This window comes from Leucoraja erinacea, chromosome 5 (genome assembly GCF_028641065.1).
Source record: "Leucoraja erinacea ecotype New England chromosome 5, Leri_hhj_1, whole genome shotgun sequence".
NCBI classification, from domain to species: Eukaryota; Metazoa; Chordata; class Chondrichthyes; order Rajiformes; family Rajidae; genus Leucoraja; species Leucoraja erinaceus.
The window spans coordinates 20,070,915-20,086,893 of NC_073381.1; the positions used below are offsets into that span (position 1 = coordinate 20,070,915).

The window sequence follows — 15,979 nt, forward strand, 5'->3', positions numbered from 1 at the left end:
ATAGGTATAGATTCTGGTCCCAAGGTAATTTTAACTGCTCAAGGGAGCAGTGACTCAGCAGGTTGCACAAAATTGCTACTAGTGCTCCACTACTCTCTTCTCTGAGCAAATGGGAAAGGGAAACAAATGGTGATTTTCTCATTGTTGCCCGCATCACAAAACAAAAATGATGTTCGTAGTATAAGAGAGCTAAAGAGAATTGTGTCCACTGAAGGATTTGCATGTCATGGTATATTTGTGGATTGTCACAACCTGGAATGTGGACTGTTCCCAGGGTCAATGGATATGTTGTATATAAAATCAACAAACCTGGGAAAAACAGAGACAGGAGATCATGCAGCCTCTCGAATTAAGTTATCGCATCAAAGACTTGCAGCACAGAAACAGGCCCTTTAGCTCAACTTGTCCATGCTGACCAATATATCCCACGTGAAACTAGTCCCAATAGAAGGTAGTCCTAATAGTCTAATTCTATTATGTGATGGTTAATCTATGCCTGCCTCTGTCTTTTCACATACACCAAATTCTTGAAACTTTGCCTACATGTCGTTGCTCAAAGAATGAACTAATCACTTGTAGAAGGTTAATTTGACATCACTGACTGCATTGATAAGAGTCAAATAAAACTGCAAACTATAAACAACATAATTAAAGAAAAAAACAACATTGTAAATAAAATCCAAAGTTTAATATCTTTAGGAGAAACAGTGTAATGTCTGTGTGGCAGTGAAATGACATTATCATCATACCACCAGCTGATGTAATGGACTAAATTGTTGGCCTGCTAATGTTTAACAATGTCAATGAGATTGGGAGAAATGATGGAAATGACAGTACAATTTTACATTTCCTACTCTCCTCATGGCACCTCAGCCTATTCCTGATGAACATTGTCTCATATTAAACAGAACCGATAAAGAACACACCAGAAAAAGATGAAGACATCACACTCAAGATTTGGCCAGCATGGAATTGGCATTTGGTGAATAGAAAGTCTTCTTTCGCTGACATGTAATCTCTTTCAATTTGGTTCATGTAATCTCATTTTACGCCACAATTACAAGTCAGCAAACCAAATATGGCCTCTCTCCATGAATAGGGGCAAGTTCATGCACCATAATTTCCACACGGTGAATCTTTGCATGTCATTTCATTAGACTATACATACCAAGTCTTTAATTTTAAATATAAAACTAGCCCGTCGTAACTAGCCATGAGATTAGGTTGAGGGTGAACACGAATTGAGTGAACTTTTCCCACTCCTTTACCGTCAGGTTTACATTGGTGTAAATGGAACCATATGGGCTGGAAAGAAGTTTCATGCCCTTTCCCACCTCATGTGGCAGGGTTCTTCAGATAAATTTAAAACACTTGGTCTTGTCATGTGGTAGGCGTGTTTTGAACAATACAGAGTCCACACGGAATTGGGTGTAAAGCAGCGGCATGTACCCATATACTTTCACAAAGAAGTTGATGCACTTGTGCCTCTCGTGGAAGTGGGAGTCATCATGCGATAACGCCTGGGGACAACCTGGGCAACGGAATGTCCAACGTGATGTGACCTGGAAGGAGAGCAGACGGACAGATTACAGATGTGGACTCTCAATTGGAAGGGTTGTTGTGGGAAGGGAGGAACATAAACAAACTGCTACAACCTCTAAAGTCTCTGTAAAGCCAACTGCAAAGTCAGACAATGAATCCTCTACTGTTTCCATCCTGTAACCCACAACTTTCCACTCCCGTTACATGCAAGAAGCAAGCAGGTTTCCATTTAAAATTATGGTTGTGACATTTTATTATGTGTATAATGTGGTAAATGTAATCTACTTTTAAAACTGGAAAACATCTCAAGGTGCTCCATACAAGTATAATCGGAACCTATGTGGGAAATATAAGGAAAGATGGCCAAAGATGATGCAGTTGAGACACATTGAGACACAGTGCAAGAGGCCCAAATTCAATCTGATCTCGGGTGCTGTCTGTGTTAAATTAGCAAGGTCTCCTTGCAATGACTGGGGTTTGATCACAGTGCTCTGATTTCCTCCTACATCCAGTAGTAGTAGTACGTAATGATAGATTAATTGGTCACCAAATTTCCCCTAGCAAGGGAGAGTTGTAGAATCTGGGGAAAACTGAGACAATTGGGGAGAATTTTAAAAAAAAAATGGGACAAATGCAAAATTGGTTTAAATGGATGGTCTGTCACCAGTGCAGACCTGGTGGGCTGAAGACTCCATGCTGTATCTCTCTATGCACAATGATTCTGTGTCAGAGAAGAAGGGAAGAAATAACTAGGTTTAGGAATGAAAACCCAGAGCATAGACCAGGCGCAAGGCAAGACATGCAGCAGGCTTATGTTTAAGGCTTAAGAGCAGTGGGGTCAAGTTTACAGAAAGTCCAAGGTGGGAGGCCAGTCAAAAGATAATTTAAATGGTCAATTTAGGAAGTAGCAAATTTGGCAGGTAACAAAAATGAATGAATGAATGAATGAAGGTTATCTAGCACATGAATGAAAATAGAGACATGTTGTAGGACTGCAGATTTTTTACTGGACTAATAATCCAAAGATGAACTCTAATCTTATATGGAAACTGGGGCATTCAGTTAGTTAAATGAATCTGAACAAATTCATCAGGTCACAAATCCATCAGATTCTCAATGGTTCAACAGAGGGGGAAGGGGTCAAGGGTTTTACTTGAAATTGGAGAATTCAAAGTTCGGGTTATTAGGGTGTAGGCTACCCAAGGTGAAATACGAGGTGCTGTTCTTCCAGTTTGTGTGTGGCATCACTGTGACAGTAAAGGAGGCAATTTAACATTGAATTCTACAATGCTAAGTACTCCCAGAACCCCTTTCTCATTACTCCCCCAACCCTATCTAAAAGACTACAACTCCAGCGGTGGCACCAAGAAATATCAGCTTGGATTACGTGCTCTGGTTTGTGACCAGAAACCACATTATGATAAAACCTGCACAATACTGTCATTGGTTCAAATTGATTTTGTTGAAAGGTGCTATATAAATAAACATTATTATTATTATTATTACTGTAAATTAATGCTCCTTCACTCACTTCAGTGATGCTTAATTTAAGTGCCTGAATTTACAGAAAAATGCTGAGTAATGGGATGCTGGAGTAACTCAGTGGGTCAGGCTACAACTCTGGATGACACGGGTAGATGATATTTCAGGTTTGGACCCTTCTTCAGAAAGCTGGAAAAGAGACAAAGCCTGTCAAGTGATAGGTGGATAAGGCGAGAGGAGTTTGGTTGGCAATTGGGTGGATAAAGACCAGAGGTGAAAAAAAAAACAGCTGCAAGTTAAAGAGAGAATTAGAGTGAAACATGAAACCAAAGGAAGAGATATAGGTGGAAGGGAACAGGGTGGGGTGGGCAAAAGGACGGGCAGGATAGTACAAGAAATACACGTGTGTCAGTCTATTTCAATTATTTTATTGAGGTGGTTTCATTAACTAACAGCCACGTAACACCAATTAATTAATTAAATCTCAGTAAAGCTAACCTTTGTGGTGCCTTCCTAGTAATATGGGAGACTAGGAAGTTCATAAAGCCATAAAGAATAGGAGTAGAATTAGGCCATTCGGCCCATCAAGTCTACTACGCCATTCAATCATGGCTGATGTGTCTCTCCCTCCTAACTCCATTCTCCTGCCTTCTCCCCATAACCTCTGACACCTGTACTAATCAAGAAATGTCAATATCCTCTCGATTAATGAACTTTAATTTGGTGGCCTGCGACATGATATAGGAGTATAGGTACAGAGAAGAGAGGGGAAAGAAAAAAAGGCTGAGGTGGGGTTGGGTTGTAACCTAAAGTTGGAAAATTCAACGTTCATACTGTTGGGCTGTAAGCCACCCAAGCAGAACATGTTCCTCCAGTTTGTATGTGGCCCAACCCTGGCAATGGAGGTGGCCCAGGACAGAACGGTCTGTATGGGAATGGAAAGTAGCTGACCACACTTCCAATACATACAAAATGCCTCCACTCCAAACTATTCTTTAACATGCCTACTCCAGGATTCTTGAGAAGAAACAAACTGCTGGAGGAACTCTTTATTCCTTGATCCTTGATCTTGTCCATCCCAAAATAGTTTGAAATATCGATTATTCCATTATTTTATTGAGGTGGTCCCATGAACTGACAATCACAGGACACCAGGTAATTATTCCAAACCCAATAACACCAACCTTTATTGGTGGCTTCCGGGTAATATGGGAGACGAGGAAGTTCATGGCAATATCCTCGCAATTAATGTACTCGTCCACCATGTCTCGGATGGCCTGTGGCATGACATAGGAGTATAAGTACGCATAGTACTGCAAGAGAAGAGAAAAATTATCAGATGGCAGCCTGCGATTCCCCTGCAAGTCAAGTGGAGAAAGAAGGAAGGGATGGGTGTGATACGAGATGAAGCTCTCTCCCTAACCTCTGACTCTCTCTCTCTTTGACCAAGCTAATTGTTACATGTTATACGTTTTGCTCTCCTGCTTCATTATCTTTTCCTTTGACTCGTTGTTAATTTTTTTATTGGAAAATGCATTCTTAAACCACAATGACTATATCAATGGAAATGATTACCAATGAAGCAGAACAGAAATTATTACTAATGAAGCAGAACTTCAAATGCAAATTTATAATATAATCAGTAAATTATATTTAGCAAAGGTGGTCCAGCACAATTGACTACGGGTAAGTATTAACATAGTATGTAGGAAGGAACTGCAGAAATGTTGGCTTACTCCGAACAAAGACACAAAAAGCTGGAGTAACTCAGCAGGTCATACAGTTTCTCTGGAGAAAAAGAATTGATATTGCTTTTATGCAATCAAATACCACAGTTATTTTTAAAAGTGACCTGAACAGACCATCCTTGACACCATGCCAATCGGACTGACCTCACTCTGATGGGCTAATTCCAACTCTGCCCATCCTGTAGTGAAAGGATAATGGAGCTGCTGAACTTCTATTGAGGCAATGCCAGAACTAAATTCTACAATTCCCTCTCTAAACTACTCGAATATTTTCTCCTTAATATTTTTCCTGGATCCATGCTCTAGATTCATACTTCAACAGTCCCAGCTGGTGGGATAGCTGAGAAGAATGTAGTTTAGACTAAAGTAGAAATCAAAAATAGAACCTGGTGTGGAAATGATGAAATGCCCACTTGCCAGCTGATCATGATCCCAATGTAATTCTTGATAACAATCTTCACTGTCCCTGATACCACTTTTTTTTTTTTTTAAGTGCCATCTGCAAACTTATTAATTATGCTATGTACATTCTCATCCAAACCCTTGATACAGATGATTAACACGAATGGACCTACTGATCTCTAAAGCACAGTACGTTGCAGAACTATTAATAACTAGGTTCACCATTAAGTAAACAGTAAAGGCAGGGCTTGTGAATTGATCAATTCACGTCCCATATAAAGGTTTTTGGCAATTTCCCCATGTCTCATCCAATTTCCTCTTCTGATCATGAATCACACTGTAGGAGGAGAAGAGAAGGTACCTTGTGAAAGAAGGCAGCACCCGTCAGTACCATGGAGAGTTCACAGGAGTAGTTGGAATTGTACAGCCAGGATTGGTGGGTCATATCCCAGGCATGATACCTGCCAGGAAAACCCACGATTCGATCTCTTGCCTCTCGCCAAACCCTGAGGAAGACGATATGATATGATATGCCATTTATTGTCACTATACATGTACAGTGAAACTGAAAGCTGCTCGTACTCAGTGCATACATATAATTTAGCACAAAAAACAAGGAACAGAAAAACAAAAAACAGAAGGGAGAGGGGGGTGGGGGGGGGGGGGGATGGGTGCACATTTTCTGCGGCGCTACATACATATATACATATATACAGATGGAAGTCCGTGGTGTTGGGCAGTGAAGTCAGTGCATGTGTGAATTAGAATTAATAGTAGTTATAATTCTCGGAAAGCAACTATTTCTGAGTCTATTTGTCCTGGATTTGATGCACCTATAGCGCCTTCCAGAGGGCAGCAGGTTGAACAGTCCAAACGCAGGATGGGAGCTGTCTTTGATGATCTTCTTTGCCCTGCTAAGGCAGCGGGAGGTGTAGATGTCCATCAGGGAGGGGAGAGGGCAGCCAATGATCCTCTGCGCTGTCCTAGTTACCCTCTGAAGCCTCTCCCCGTCTGCCATGGTGCAGCTGCCATACCATGCTGACATGGTGAAACAAGGAAGTTTAGTGCCCCAGTCTTTAGGACAGATACAACACTCCACAGGGTCATCAAACAGACAATTATGAAAATGTGTTCCACTCACCGAAAGCCAAACATGATCTCGTCATGACGAAGATGGGCGTCGTCATCAATAGAAAGAATTGCCTCAGTTTCAATAGTATCCCAAGGTAGGAAACGATTATTTAAACTATTCTTATCAGTGTGAACAACCTAAAAAGGAGAATAAACCACTTCAGTGGAGGGTTTTTTTAGACTCTCATACTCAATCCAATGATTTGCATTTCAAAATCAGAGCAGCATCCATGAGAATTGTACAAAGCATTGCAATTAATTACACAATTCAAACCGCATGAGTCTCCTCCTAGGAAATATCTGAACCAACAAGGTGACGTGATAAGACGGTCCATCATTCTTTTATGTTTGCTATCTGCTTGGTCTTGATTTTCTCCTGCTTTTGGACTTCTAGTGCCATATCACGTAGTTGTGAAAAGGGGAAATTGTTTCCCAATCTTCTATATTAACTCATTGCAGCACAGTGGGTAAGAATTATTATTGTTGCCTCGTACCACCTTTGACCTGGGTTTGATTCTTACTTTGGTGCAAGCTACACATTCTCTCCATGACCACAAGGCCTTGTCAAAAGCCTTCTGAAAGTCCAGATATAACACGTCCACTGGTTCTCCCTTATCCACTCTACTAGTTACCTCCTCGAAAACTTCTATAAGATTCGTCAGACACGATTTACCTTTCATAAATCCATGCTGACTTTGTCCAATGATTTCGCCACTTTCCAAATGTGCTGCTATCCCATCTTTAATAACTGACTCTAGCGTTGTAAGAGGGTGTCTGGTTTGTAGAAAGTTTTTAGTCAGGAGAAATAATTAAAGGACATGTCGATTTGCTTCCTATTTTGGACTCTCTCCAAAGTTCAAGCTCTGTACTTTTGTGGAATCTCAAAAATATAGTTTGGTATAAATATTTTCAGTATATTTTTGAGATACCACAAAATTACTGAACTTTTGGTAATAGGAGGCAGAGGGTGTTAATGGAGAGATGCTCTTCAGATTGGATGTTAGTCGTCTACCACAGGGAATGGCGCTGGGACCCTTATTGCTTGTCATACATATTAATGACTTGGATGTGAATGTTGCAGCAATTATTCGCAAATTTGAGGATAACACAAAAATTGGTGGGGAGGTAGCCATTGAGGATGTTTGTCTATGCGTACAGCAGGGTATCGATCAGATGGAAAGTTGGGCAGAGCATTGCGAGATTAAACTTGACCCAAAGAAATGCAACATAATGTATATTGGGAAGGCAAACACAGAGAGGATATATACATTAAATTGTAGGGCGCGGATACATTTTTTTGAACAGCAGAATCATGGGGTTAAAATCTCCAGTTCCCTGAAATTGGTAACAGGTTGATGGGATGTTGAAGACATATGCCTTCATAGATTGGGGCAGAGAATATAAAAGTCGAAATATTGTGGTGTATCTTTACAAAACACTGCACTGGGTTATCTTGTGCCACTACAGAAAGGGTGTGGTTGAGGAAGAGAGAGTGCATTCAGTGGAGATTCACTGGATGTGACCTGAATCAGAGGTCTTTACAAATAGGGAGTTATTGGATGTTGGGATTATTTTCTCTTGAGCAAAGGAGGCCGAGGGGCAACATGATAGAGCTATATAAAATTATAAGAGGCATAGATTGGGTAGATAGTCAGAATTTTTTCTCAGGGGAAGGGTAGGGGCAGGGGTATCAAAACAAGACTGCATAGGTTTAAGGTGTAAGGAAGGCAAGTATTTTTTTCCCTCCTCGACTACAAAGAGTAGATCAAATCAGGAAATTGCTGCCAGACAGGATGATGGAATCAGACACAATCCTTACAAATATAGCCCTTTGTTGTGCATTTAACACCTGCTAATGGAAAATGTATTACCACTTTAAGTTATGTTTGATGTTATCAGGACTTATGAATGTCTTGAAGCATTTTTTTTTTTTTAACGTGTGTGGACCAAGCTTGCAATGAGATATGAAGACGGGTAGTACAGTAAAGAACCCAAACATATTGTATCCAGGTATCCAGTGGCGAATCTCTGGAATTCTCTGCCACAGAGGGTAGTTGAGGCCAGTTCATTGGCTATATTTAAGAGGGAGTTAGATGTGGCCCATGTGGCTAAAGGGATCTGGGGTTATGGAGAGAAGGCAGGTACAGGATACCGAGTTGGATGATCAGCCATGATCATATTGAATGGCGGTGCAGGCTCGAAGGGTCGAATGGCCTACTCCTGCACCTATTTTCTATGTTTCTATCCGATGGTCTAGTTTCTGTAATGGTGGGGGCCTTGGGGAAAAAGTCTAGGCAAATCAACCACATGAACCTATGACAGAAATATCTGCTTAAGGGGAAACATCAGGGCCACTCCCTCTCAAATATACCACCATGGCCTCTAGGAACGTCACACCCAGGAAAGTGGGTTTCCTCTTGGGAAGCTTTACATGGCGATCTCAGAAGAGGGGCTGCTGCTGGAGGCAACAAACGGTGCATTTGTTCTTGTCACAGGTGGTGGTGTTGGTGGAGGCAGCCGTGGGCGACCCTGCAGCAGTTACGTGAACGGGTAGATTGAGCGCAGCCTACGGCAGCTGCATAGGTAACCAAAGAAAGAGTCAATGGCGTTGCACTAAGTCAGTCCCACACCTACTTCATCGATTCAGAGTCGCCAGGACACCAGGCCTAAAATTGTGACAATAAGAAATTGCATATTTCCTTGGGCTCGGATTGAACTTTTCAGAGACTTGCAAGATGTCGCTGGAACATAATGACCATCTGTGTGCTGTTCCAGAAGAGGATCTACTGCATTCAGGGAGAGTACGATTTAACTGGATAATATGCAGAACAAGCAATTTGCCATATCTTTGCACATGTGACAATTATTAAACTAAAATAACTAAATGTAACGGACAAGATGGATTTTTATTTTACTCTAGTCATTGATGGTGCTGCTGGATTCATATTCCAAAATACTAACATAGTTTAAAATTGCCTTCTGCTGTTGCTGGATAATTATTGCAGGCATCTGGGCAATAATTATCTGGAGCAATGAATAAAAATTAATATATCCACCGCACCATCAACAACTCAAATTCATGTCAAACATCCACTAGAAACGACACCCAACTTGGTCAAACGAATCATTTCCTGTTTGTCTATCACGGTGGTTTCCAACCTGAATGAAAGTCTCTCTTGTTCACGCTTGGTGGAATATGCAGCCTCCAAACCCCCAAAAAACACCCACTGGTGCTTTCAGGACTGGGGCTCTCCTGACAATTCTCTGGGACTCTGGGGACCTGGCACACTGTGCCGGCAACCACTGCTCTGGAATGCGCACGAGAGTCAGGAGTCAAATGAGATTCCTGCAACAAAGAGGAATATCAGGAACACTCAGGATATTTTTGCGGAGAAAGGGTATTGAACGATATGCAAAAAATGGAAGTGCATGTGATTCATTAAGATCAATAAAGATTTAGTTGAATATATTGAACATTTGTGGGGCTGAGCAGTCTCCCCATGTTGCTATGGACACATGACTTGCACTTGTCCTACTAAGTTGAGCATTTGGTAACCTAGATGTTTTCTGCACTTGTGAAAAGGCTGTTATTTTGTGCTTCACTGTGCAAGAGGAGAAAAATATAAGCTTGCATTTGTATCATGACTTTCACAACCTCAGGCCATTCCAAGGCATTTCACAATCAAGGGCAGTGTTGAAGCGATGGTTAAGTTACCAGGCTAATCATCCTGAAGGCTAACAATCCACAAATAATAGTTTAAACTCCACCATGACAGCTGTGAATTTTAAAGCTGCTTAATAAATACAGCTAGTCTGAGTAATTTGACCATGTCATTAATGATTCAATGCCCTTCAGGGGAAGAAATCTGCTATCCTTACCCAGTCTAGCTTATACACAACGGCAGGCCCACAGCACTGTATCAGATTCCATTAAAGCTCAGTACAAGGGCAATAACTGAGAACTGAGAAATAAGAGCAGGACATTTGGTCCCCATTTTCCAATATGATCATGGGTGTTATTCTTTCATAAACACCATTTTCCTGCCTTCTGTTTCCATCACTCAATTCCTTTAGAAATATCTAGACATTTATTGATCTTTATTTATATCGAACACAATCAATGACTGAGCTGCCAAAGCTCACTGGGGTAGCGAATTGCAAACATTTATTTATTATCCTCTAAATGAAAACGTTTCTACTCATTTCAGTTCCGATTACTTTTTCCTCCTGTCCTACAAGCCTCAAAGATCTCTGCATTCCTCCAATTCACCTCAATAGATCACCTATTTTAATCACCAACACCAGTGGTCACACTTTCTGCTCAACGGGCCCTCACTTCCAATATTATTCTGGAACACAACCATTCTCCCTCTCTTAGGTGTTAAAACCTAATAATTTGGCCAAATTGTTGGTGGTTGGTCGCAGTGCTATTTGGACATGAGGATCTATATTTTGTATGTAGCCTTAACATCAAATTTAGCTACATATTAAACACTTAGCTACTTTAGTCAGGTATACAGAGTCATACAGTCTGGTAATAGACAATTTGCCCTAACCAGTGCATGCCAACAAGGATGCTCCACCAAGTTAGTCCCATTTGCCCACAATTGGCCCATATCCCTATAAACCTATCCTATCCAAAGTTCCATTCATTTCCTGGGGTCTGGAATCCCAGGCGGGAGGAAAACAGTTTTTGGTCATGAGAGGAAAGAAAGGAAAACATTGTGTGTCAAAATTACAATCTGCCATTAAATGTTCAAATCCAATCATAGTTCCAAGGAGCTTTACTAAAGCCAATAATATGTCAAACAGTGAATCAAACATGGAGATTTGATAAAAAAGATAAAGATAATTCATTTTGCAGATTTCAACACAGTGGAATATAAATAACTTTTAAAACATGCATGCCTCTTTGCATACTTCCTACAAGTACGGGTAATTCAAATTTGAAATTAAGGTTTTAAGAAATCAATTAAAAAAAAATCTAGCTGCATAAAACATTACTGATATAGCACATATGTAGAAGATAGTTTCCTATCACAAACAATAAACCAGTGGAAGGAACATATTCTTACCACAATAGGCACTCCGATCTCAGGCCACACAAGGTCCTCAGATGGTGGCTTGGGAGAGTTCCATACGACAATGACTTTATTCAAGTAAGGAAGACCATTTAGCCTCTCTAAAGAGTTCATCAGGACTTCCTCACGCTCGTAGGTCAACATTACGACTGTAAATTGTTCCCTGGGAACATTCCCGCCTAGAGCAGCCTGGAACTCCTTCCCAGAACCTCCAGCTCCGCCACCTATCGGTCGGAATCCGGTTCCAGATCCGAGGAACTTGGCCTCAGAGGGCAAGGTGGGGTCAAGTGGCGTGTGCGGAAAGAGGTGGAAAGGTCCTGGTGCAGCATTCCAGGCTCGGTAAGTGTCCCGGACCGTGACTGTGAAGTTCCGCAAGTATTTAGGGGAGGCATAAGGTGGCTCAGTCTCGACGGGCCCCAAGTCCAGGTCACCTGTGTCGGCCATGTTGGGATCAGTACCAGCAGCCTTTCCAGTCTTATGAGGGATCTCTTTAGATGGCTCTTCTGCAATGGGAGCTGCAGGGATTTGTATCCGTGTCCGCACAGTGGACAGGATGGTGCTCAGTACATTGTCTGAAGTGGAAAAATAAGTCTCCCACAGGAAGCGGCCCTGACGTCTCATGTTAAGCAGATCGCTGTCTGAGATGCTTCTCAAGAGGAAATGCAGTTCAGTAATGCGTGGTTTCGGCACCACCAGAGCCACTTCACTCCAGTGTATCATGTCATGGTAGGGTAACTGCACGTGTTCCCCAAGGATTACTGGAATGGCACCAACCTCCAAAGCTTCAAAAAGCCTCATGGAACAACCAGCAGAGGCAACAAGGTGGGCGTTTCCCGGAGTTATGATTAATACAAAGGAGGACAATTTCAACAACTCTAGCCTATCGTCCCTCTCACCACAAAGCGCCCACTCAGTTGGTAAAGCAAGTCGAGGCTGGTTCTTACAGGTGAACTCCACAAGGACCAAATCCAACTTACTGTCCTGAACTGCTTTCAAGGTGGCGATAATCCGATCATCATAATCTGCTGGAGCATTGCCCTCGATCTCCTCCTCAAACGAACGAGCCTCCTGCAAACTGGACATGAGCGATTCTAGCTTCTCTCCTTGGAAGCTGAAGAGATACTTCCTTTTGACGGGGACTTGGGGCGGAATCTCCAAAAAGTTGGGCTCGGACATGGCATGGATAAGGGGTGATGGGATGATATCAAAGCCAGGCCGATACTGAACATCATAGAAAGTAGACTGGGCAACCATAGCCCTGCCTGTGCTGATGTTATACAGCAGATTCTGAGTCTGGGACCTCCTGGATAGATTAATGAGAAGATGATTATGTCCATCGGATCGCCAGTAAGGGAGGGAGTGCAACTGCTTTTCAATTTCAATGGATTTCAGTCCCGAGGAATCTTGTACTTCCCCGACCAAGACAACATAGACACAGGCAACATGGGGATTGTTTGTAACATAGACGTTAGTCCGAGCAGTCGCTTGGAATGCCTGTTTAATTAATGGATCGATAAAACTGCTGAATTGATACAGATCCAGTGGGTAGATATAAACTGGAAATCCAGACGTCAGTGGGCACCGAGAGTAATCAAAACAAGAATACAAGCGACAGCTATTGGGGGACTTTGGCAATGGGAAGTTGGTCTCATCTTTCTCTGGCAAGAGGCGGATTGGCAACGAGAGCTTGGGCTGGTTCTGCGCCACCAGCTCTTTGTACGAGTGCTCGGTTTGGCTGATGACATTCTTGAGCTGAAGCAGGTCCTGCTTGGCATTCTCAATGCTTTTCTTGCACAACTCAATCTTCAGGTTAAGTTTGGCGATTTCACTGTTGAGCTCCTGCCGCTTGGCCTCAAGCTGAAGCAGCTCCTCGCTGACCGATTCCCGAATCCGGCACAGGTCCTGTACATGTTTGACCTCGCATAGGGCATTACCGGAGCGCGGCTCAAAGATGCGCGGGCCAGAGTCATCAAGGTTGTCGATGGTGGTCAGGTAGTAATGGGCAATCAGAGGGAAGAAGACCAGTATGATGAACAGGGTGAAGCTGAGCCAGGTTAACCGGATGCGATTGGACCATCGTAGCATGCACGGTTGCCCAACATTCCCAACACCTCCGTTCCGTAGCATGTTATAAACTGGCAAGAGGTAGGGGGAAAATGTTTTTAAATTAAAAAAGGGAGAGGGGAGATGAAACCCTCTCTCAATCACGTTTGATCAGAAGCCATGATAGGGAAACATTGCACTCGTTGTCCAAAGGGCCATCACATACTTCCCTTCAATATTTTCTGGAGCTATTTGCAATTTACCAATAAAATGGAAATTTCATTTTCTTTCTTCGTCCTTTCTCAAAATGTTTTTTTCCCCTCTGAAGACTACCAAACCAATTAATATCATTGAATTTTCACTTTCAACTTTGTTTCCACTGGAGGTGCCACTGCTGGTGATGATGAAGGGTCTCCAAGGACCTTGACGGATTCCTGTCAAGTTGGTTGTCCCCATCAGTGACTTTCAGCATCTTGAATTAGCAGTCCAACAGATAATCACCATTCACGGCCACAGTAGAAAGCAATAGATAATCTTGTCCTTTTCCCCCACCTCACTTCATATCACTTTGGCTTCTGGTGGTAGCATCACCATCTGCAATAGGAGAGATTTCAGGTTAGAGGCTTCAAACAAATCAAGCAATTATACATCACTGGAATCATTTCTTTAAACAAATAAATCAATGAAGCTGAGAATTAATTAAATTTTATTCTCATACTGTGGTTCAAATTGTTCACTGTTCCTTGTATCTCAAACCTGTTCCAGTCCTACGATGCTCCCAAGATTTCTGCACGAACATAATCCCACTGAGCCGTAGAGAACAGATACTCTCTTATGCTCACACTCACCATGCTTCACTCAAAATTTCTAAAACATGAACCTCATCCCATGTAAAAATACAAAGGAAACCCTTGCCCTTTTCAGTATGTCGTTTAATCAAGGAAAGCTAGCGAGGTAGGTATGTTCTGTCACTCATGAAATGAAGAATTTGATAAAATGTACTCCAGTAATTTGAGAAATTTGCTCAAGAACTCCAATAACTATCAGGATTAGAGGTTGCACAGGCACATTAAAAATTAAATCACAGATGTCCAATTGGACCTCTTTAATATCAATCAGGTAGTCACTACAGCCTATCATGGTCTAAAACCTATATTAATGCAAATCAAAACGAGGCTTTAGTCATGGTATACTATGTGGCATATCTGTATTAGGATGGATCATAAAATGAGTTCAATCCAGTGACAAAGCCTCTGCACCCATTGCTTTTACTTTTGCTGCGTGACATGGACAGAAAATAAATCTATTATTGAGAATTCACTCACCCAGAAGGACAGCCCTCAATATCTTATAGACAATTGTCGGGATTTGATTGTTAAAGCCTGACTTTGCACAATTGATTTCACTAATGAACAGCAATTTGACCTAGATCAATCATGTTGAAGCTGCAGTCAAAATACCACACCAATGCACCTCAGAAGACTAAGGAAGTTCAGCGTGTCATTTACACCATAGAAAGCATACTGTCAGGGTGTATCACAGCTTGGTTTGGTAACAGCTCTGCCCAAGAAGTCAATAAATTACAGAGTTGTGGATGTAGCCCAGTCCATCGCACAGACCAGCCTCATCACCATCTCCCCAGTCATTCCCTCTTCTTGTCTCTTCCGTCAGGCAGAAAATACAATAGCTTCAAAGCACAGACTGTCAGATTCAAGAAAAACTTCTTTCCCGCTGTTATCAGAATACTGACTTGTGTTCCAATAAGTAGTTCCAATCTTTCAACCTATTTCATTGCAGACCTTGCACTTCTCTGTAACTGTAAAACTATAATTCTGTAACACTATATTCTGCATTGCTGGTATTATTCCTTGCCAAACCCGTTGTACTTGTACATGGCTTGATTGTACACATGTGTAATGTTTTTTTATTTGACTGGATAGCATGCAAACAAAAACGTTTTGCTGTGTCTCAGTATATATGACAATAAAAAACCATTACATATTTAATACAGCTGAATATAATAGATGTATAAGAAACAAATATATTTACAGTGTGGAAGAAAATATTAATATCCTTTCCTACTTCATTTTGATTGGAATTGAACAAGGTAACGAAAGGGTGTTTGGAGGTGACAAGTGGCATCTCTCGTTGACCAGGTGTAGAAGAGGTTTGTGGGAATCAGCAAAGTAAGATTAGACGTAATACCTCTTGTCTAGGAATGTGGTGAAGGGTGGATGGTTAATGTAAACATGAAACAGTAGACGGAGATAAGAAGGCTTGTTTCTCTCAGCAGTGTGTTATGGTAGACCACCCCTGCCCCCTACCGCTAGTGGTGTAGATACGTTGCAGTACATAGGGGGTTATGATTGGCTCGGAGAGGGGATGGTGGCGCAGGCCACCTAAAAGGTGATAGAATAATGTCAAGATGCCCTTATATTGTGTTTGGCTTGTATTAACCATTTGTTGTTGAATAAGATTGACATAAGCAAAAAGATATGATATGACTAATGAAATAATTGGTACCCATGTAGTAGATTTTCGTATAGTTGT

General features: G+C 41.7%; 1 protein-coding gene across 2 annotated transcripts in view; it reads right to left on the bottom strand.

Moving 5' to 3' along the window:
• Window positions 1-666: 666 nt before the first annotated feature.
• extl3 (exostosin-like glycosyltransferase 3) overlaps window positions 667-15,979 on the bottom strand; it is a 54,687-nt gene continuing 39,374 nt past the window's right edge. For both annotated transcript variants that reach the window (XM_055635190.1, XM_055635191.1), the window contains exons 2-6: window positions 11,381-14,023; window positions 6,316-6,443; window positions 5,536-5,680; window positions 4,209-4,337; window positions 667-1,562 (exon numbers count right to left, since the gene is read on the bottom strand). In XM_055635190.1, coding sequence (XP_055491165.1) covers window positions 1,353-1,562; window positions 4,209-4,337; window positions 5,536-5,680; window positions 6,316-6,443; window positions 11,381-13,513 — 2,745 coding nt within the window. In that variant the 5' untranslated portion in view covers window positions 13,514-14,023 and the 3' untranslated portion in view covers window positions 667-1,352. The remainder of the gene's footprint in view (window positions 1,563-4,208; window positions 4,338-5,535; window positions 5,681-6,315; window positions 6,444-11,380; window positions 14,024-15,979) is intronic.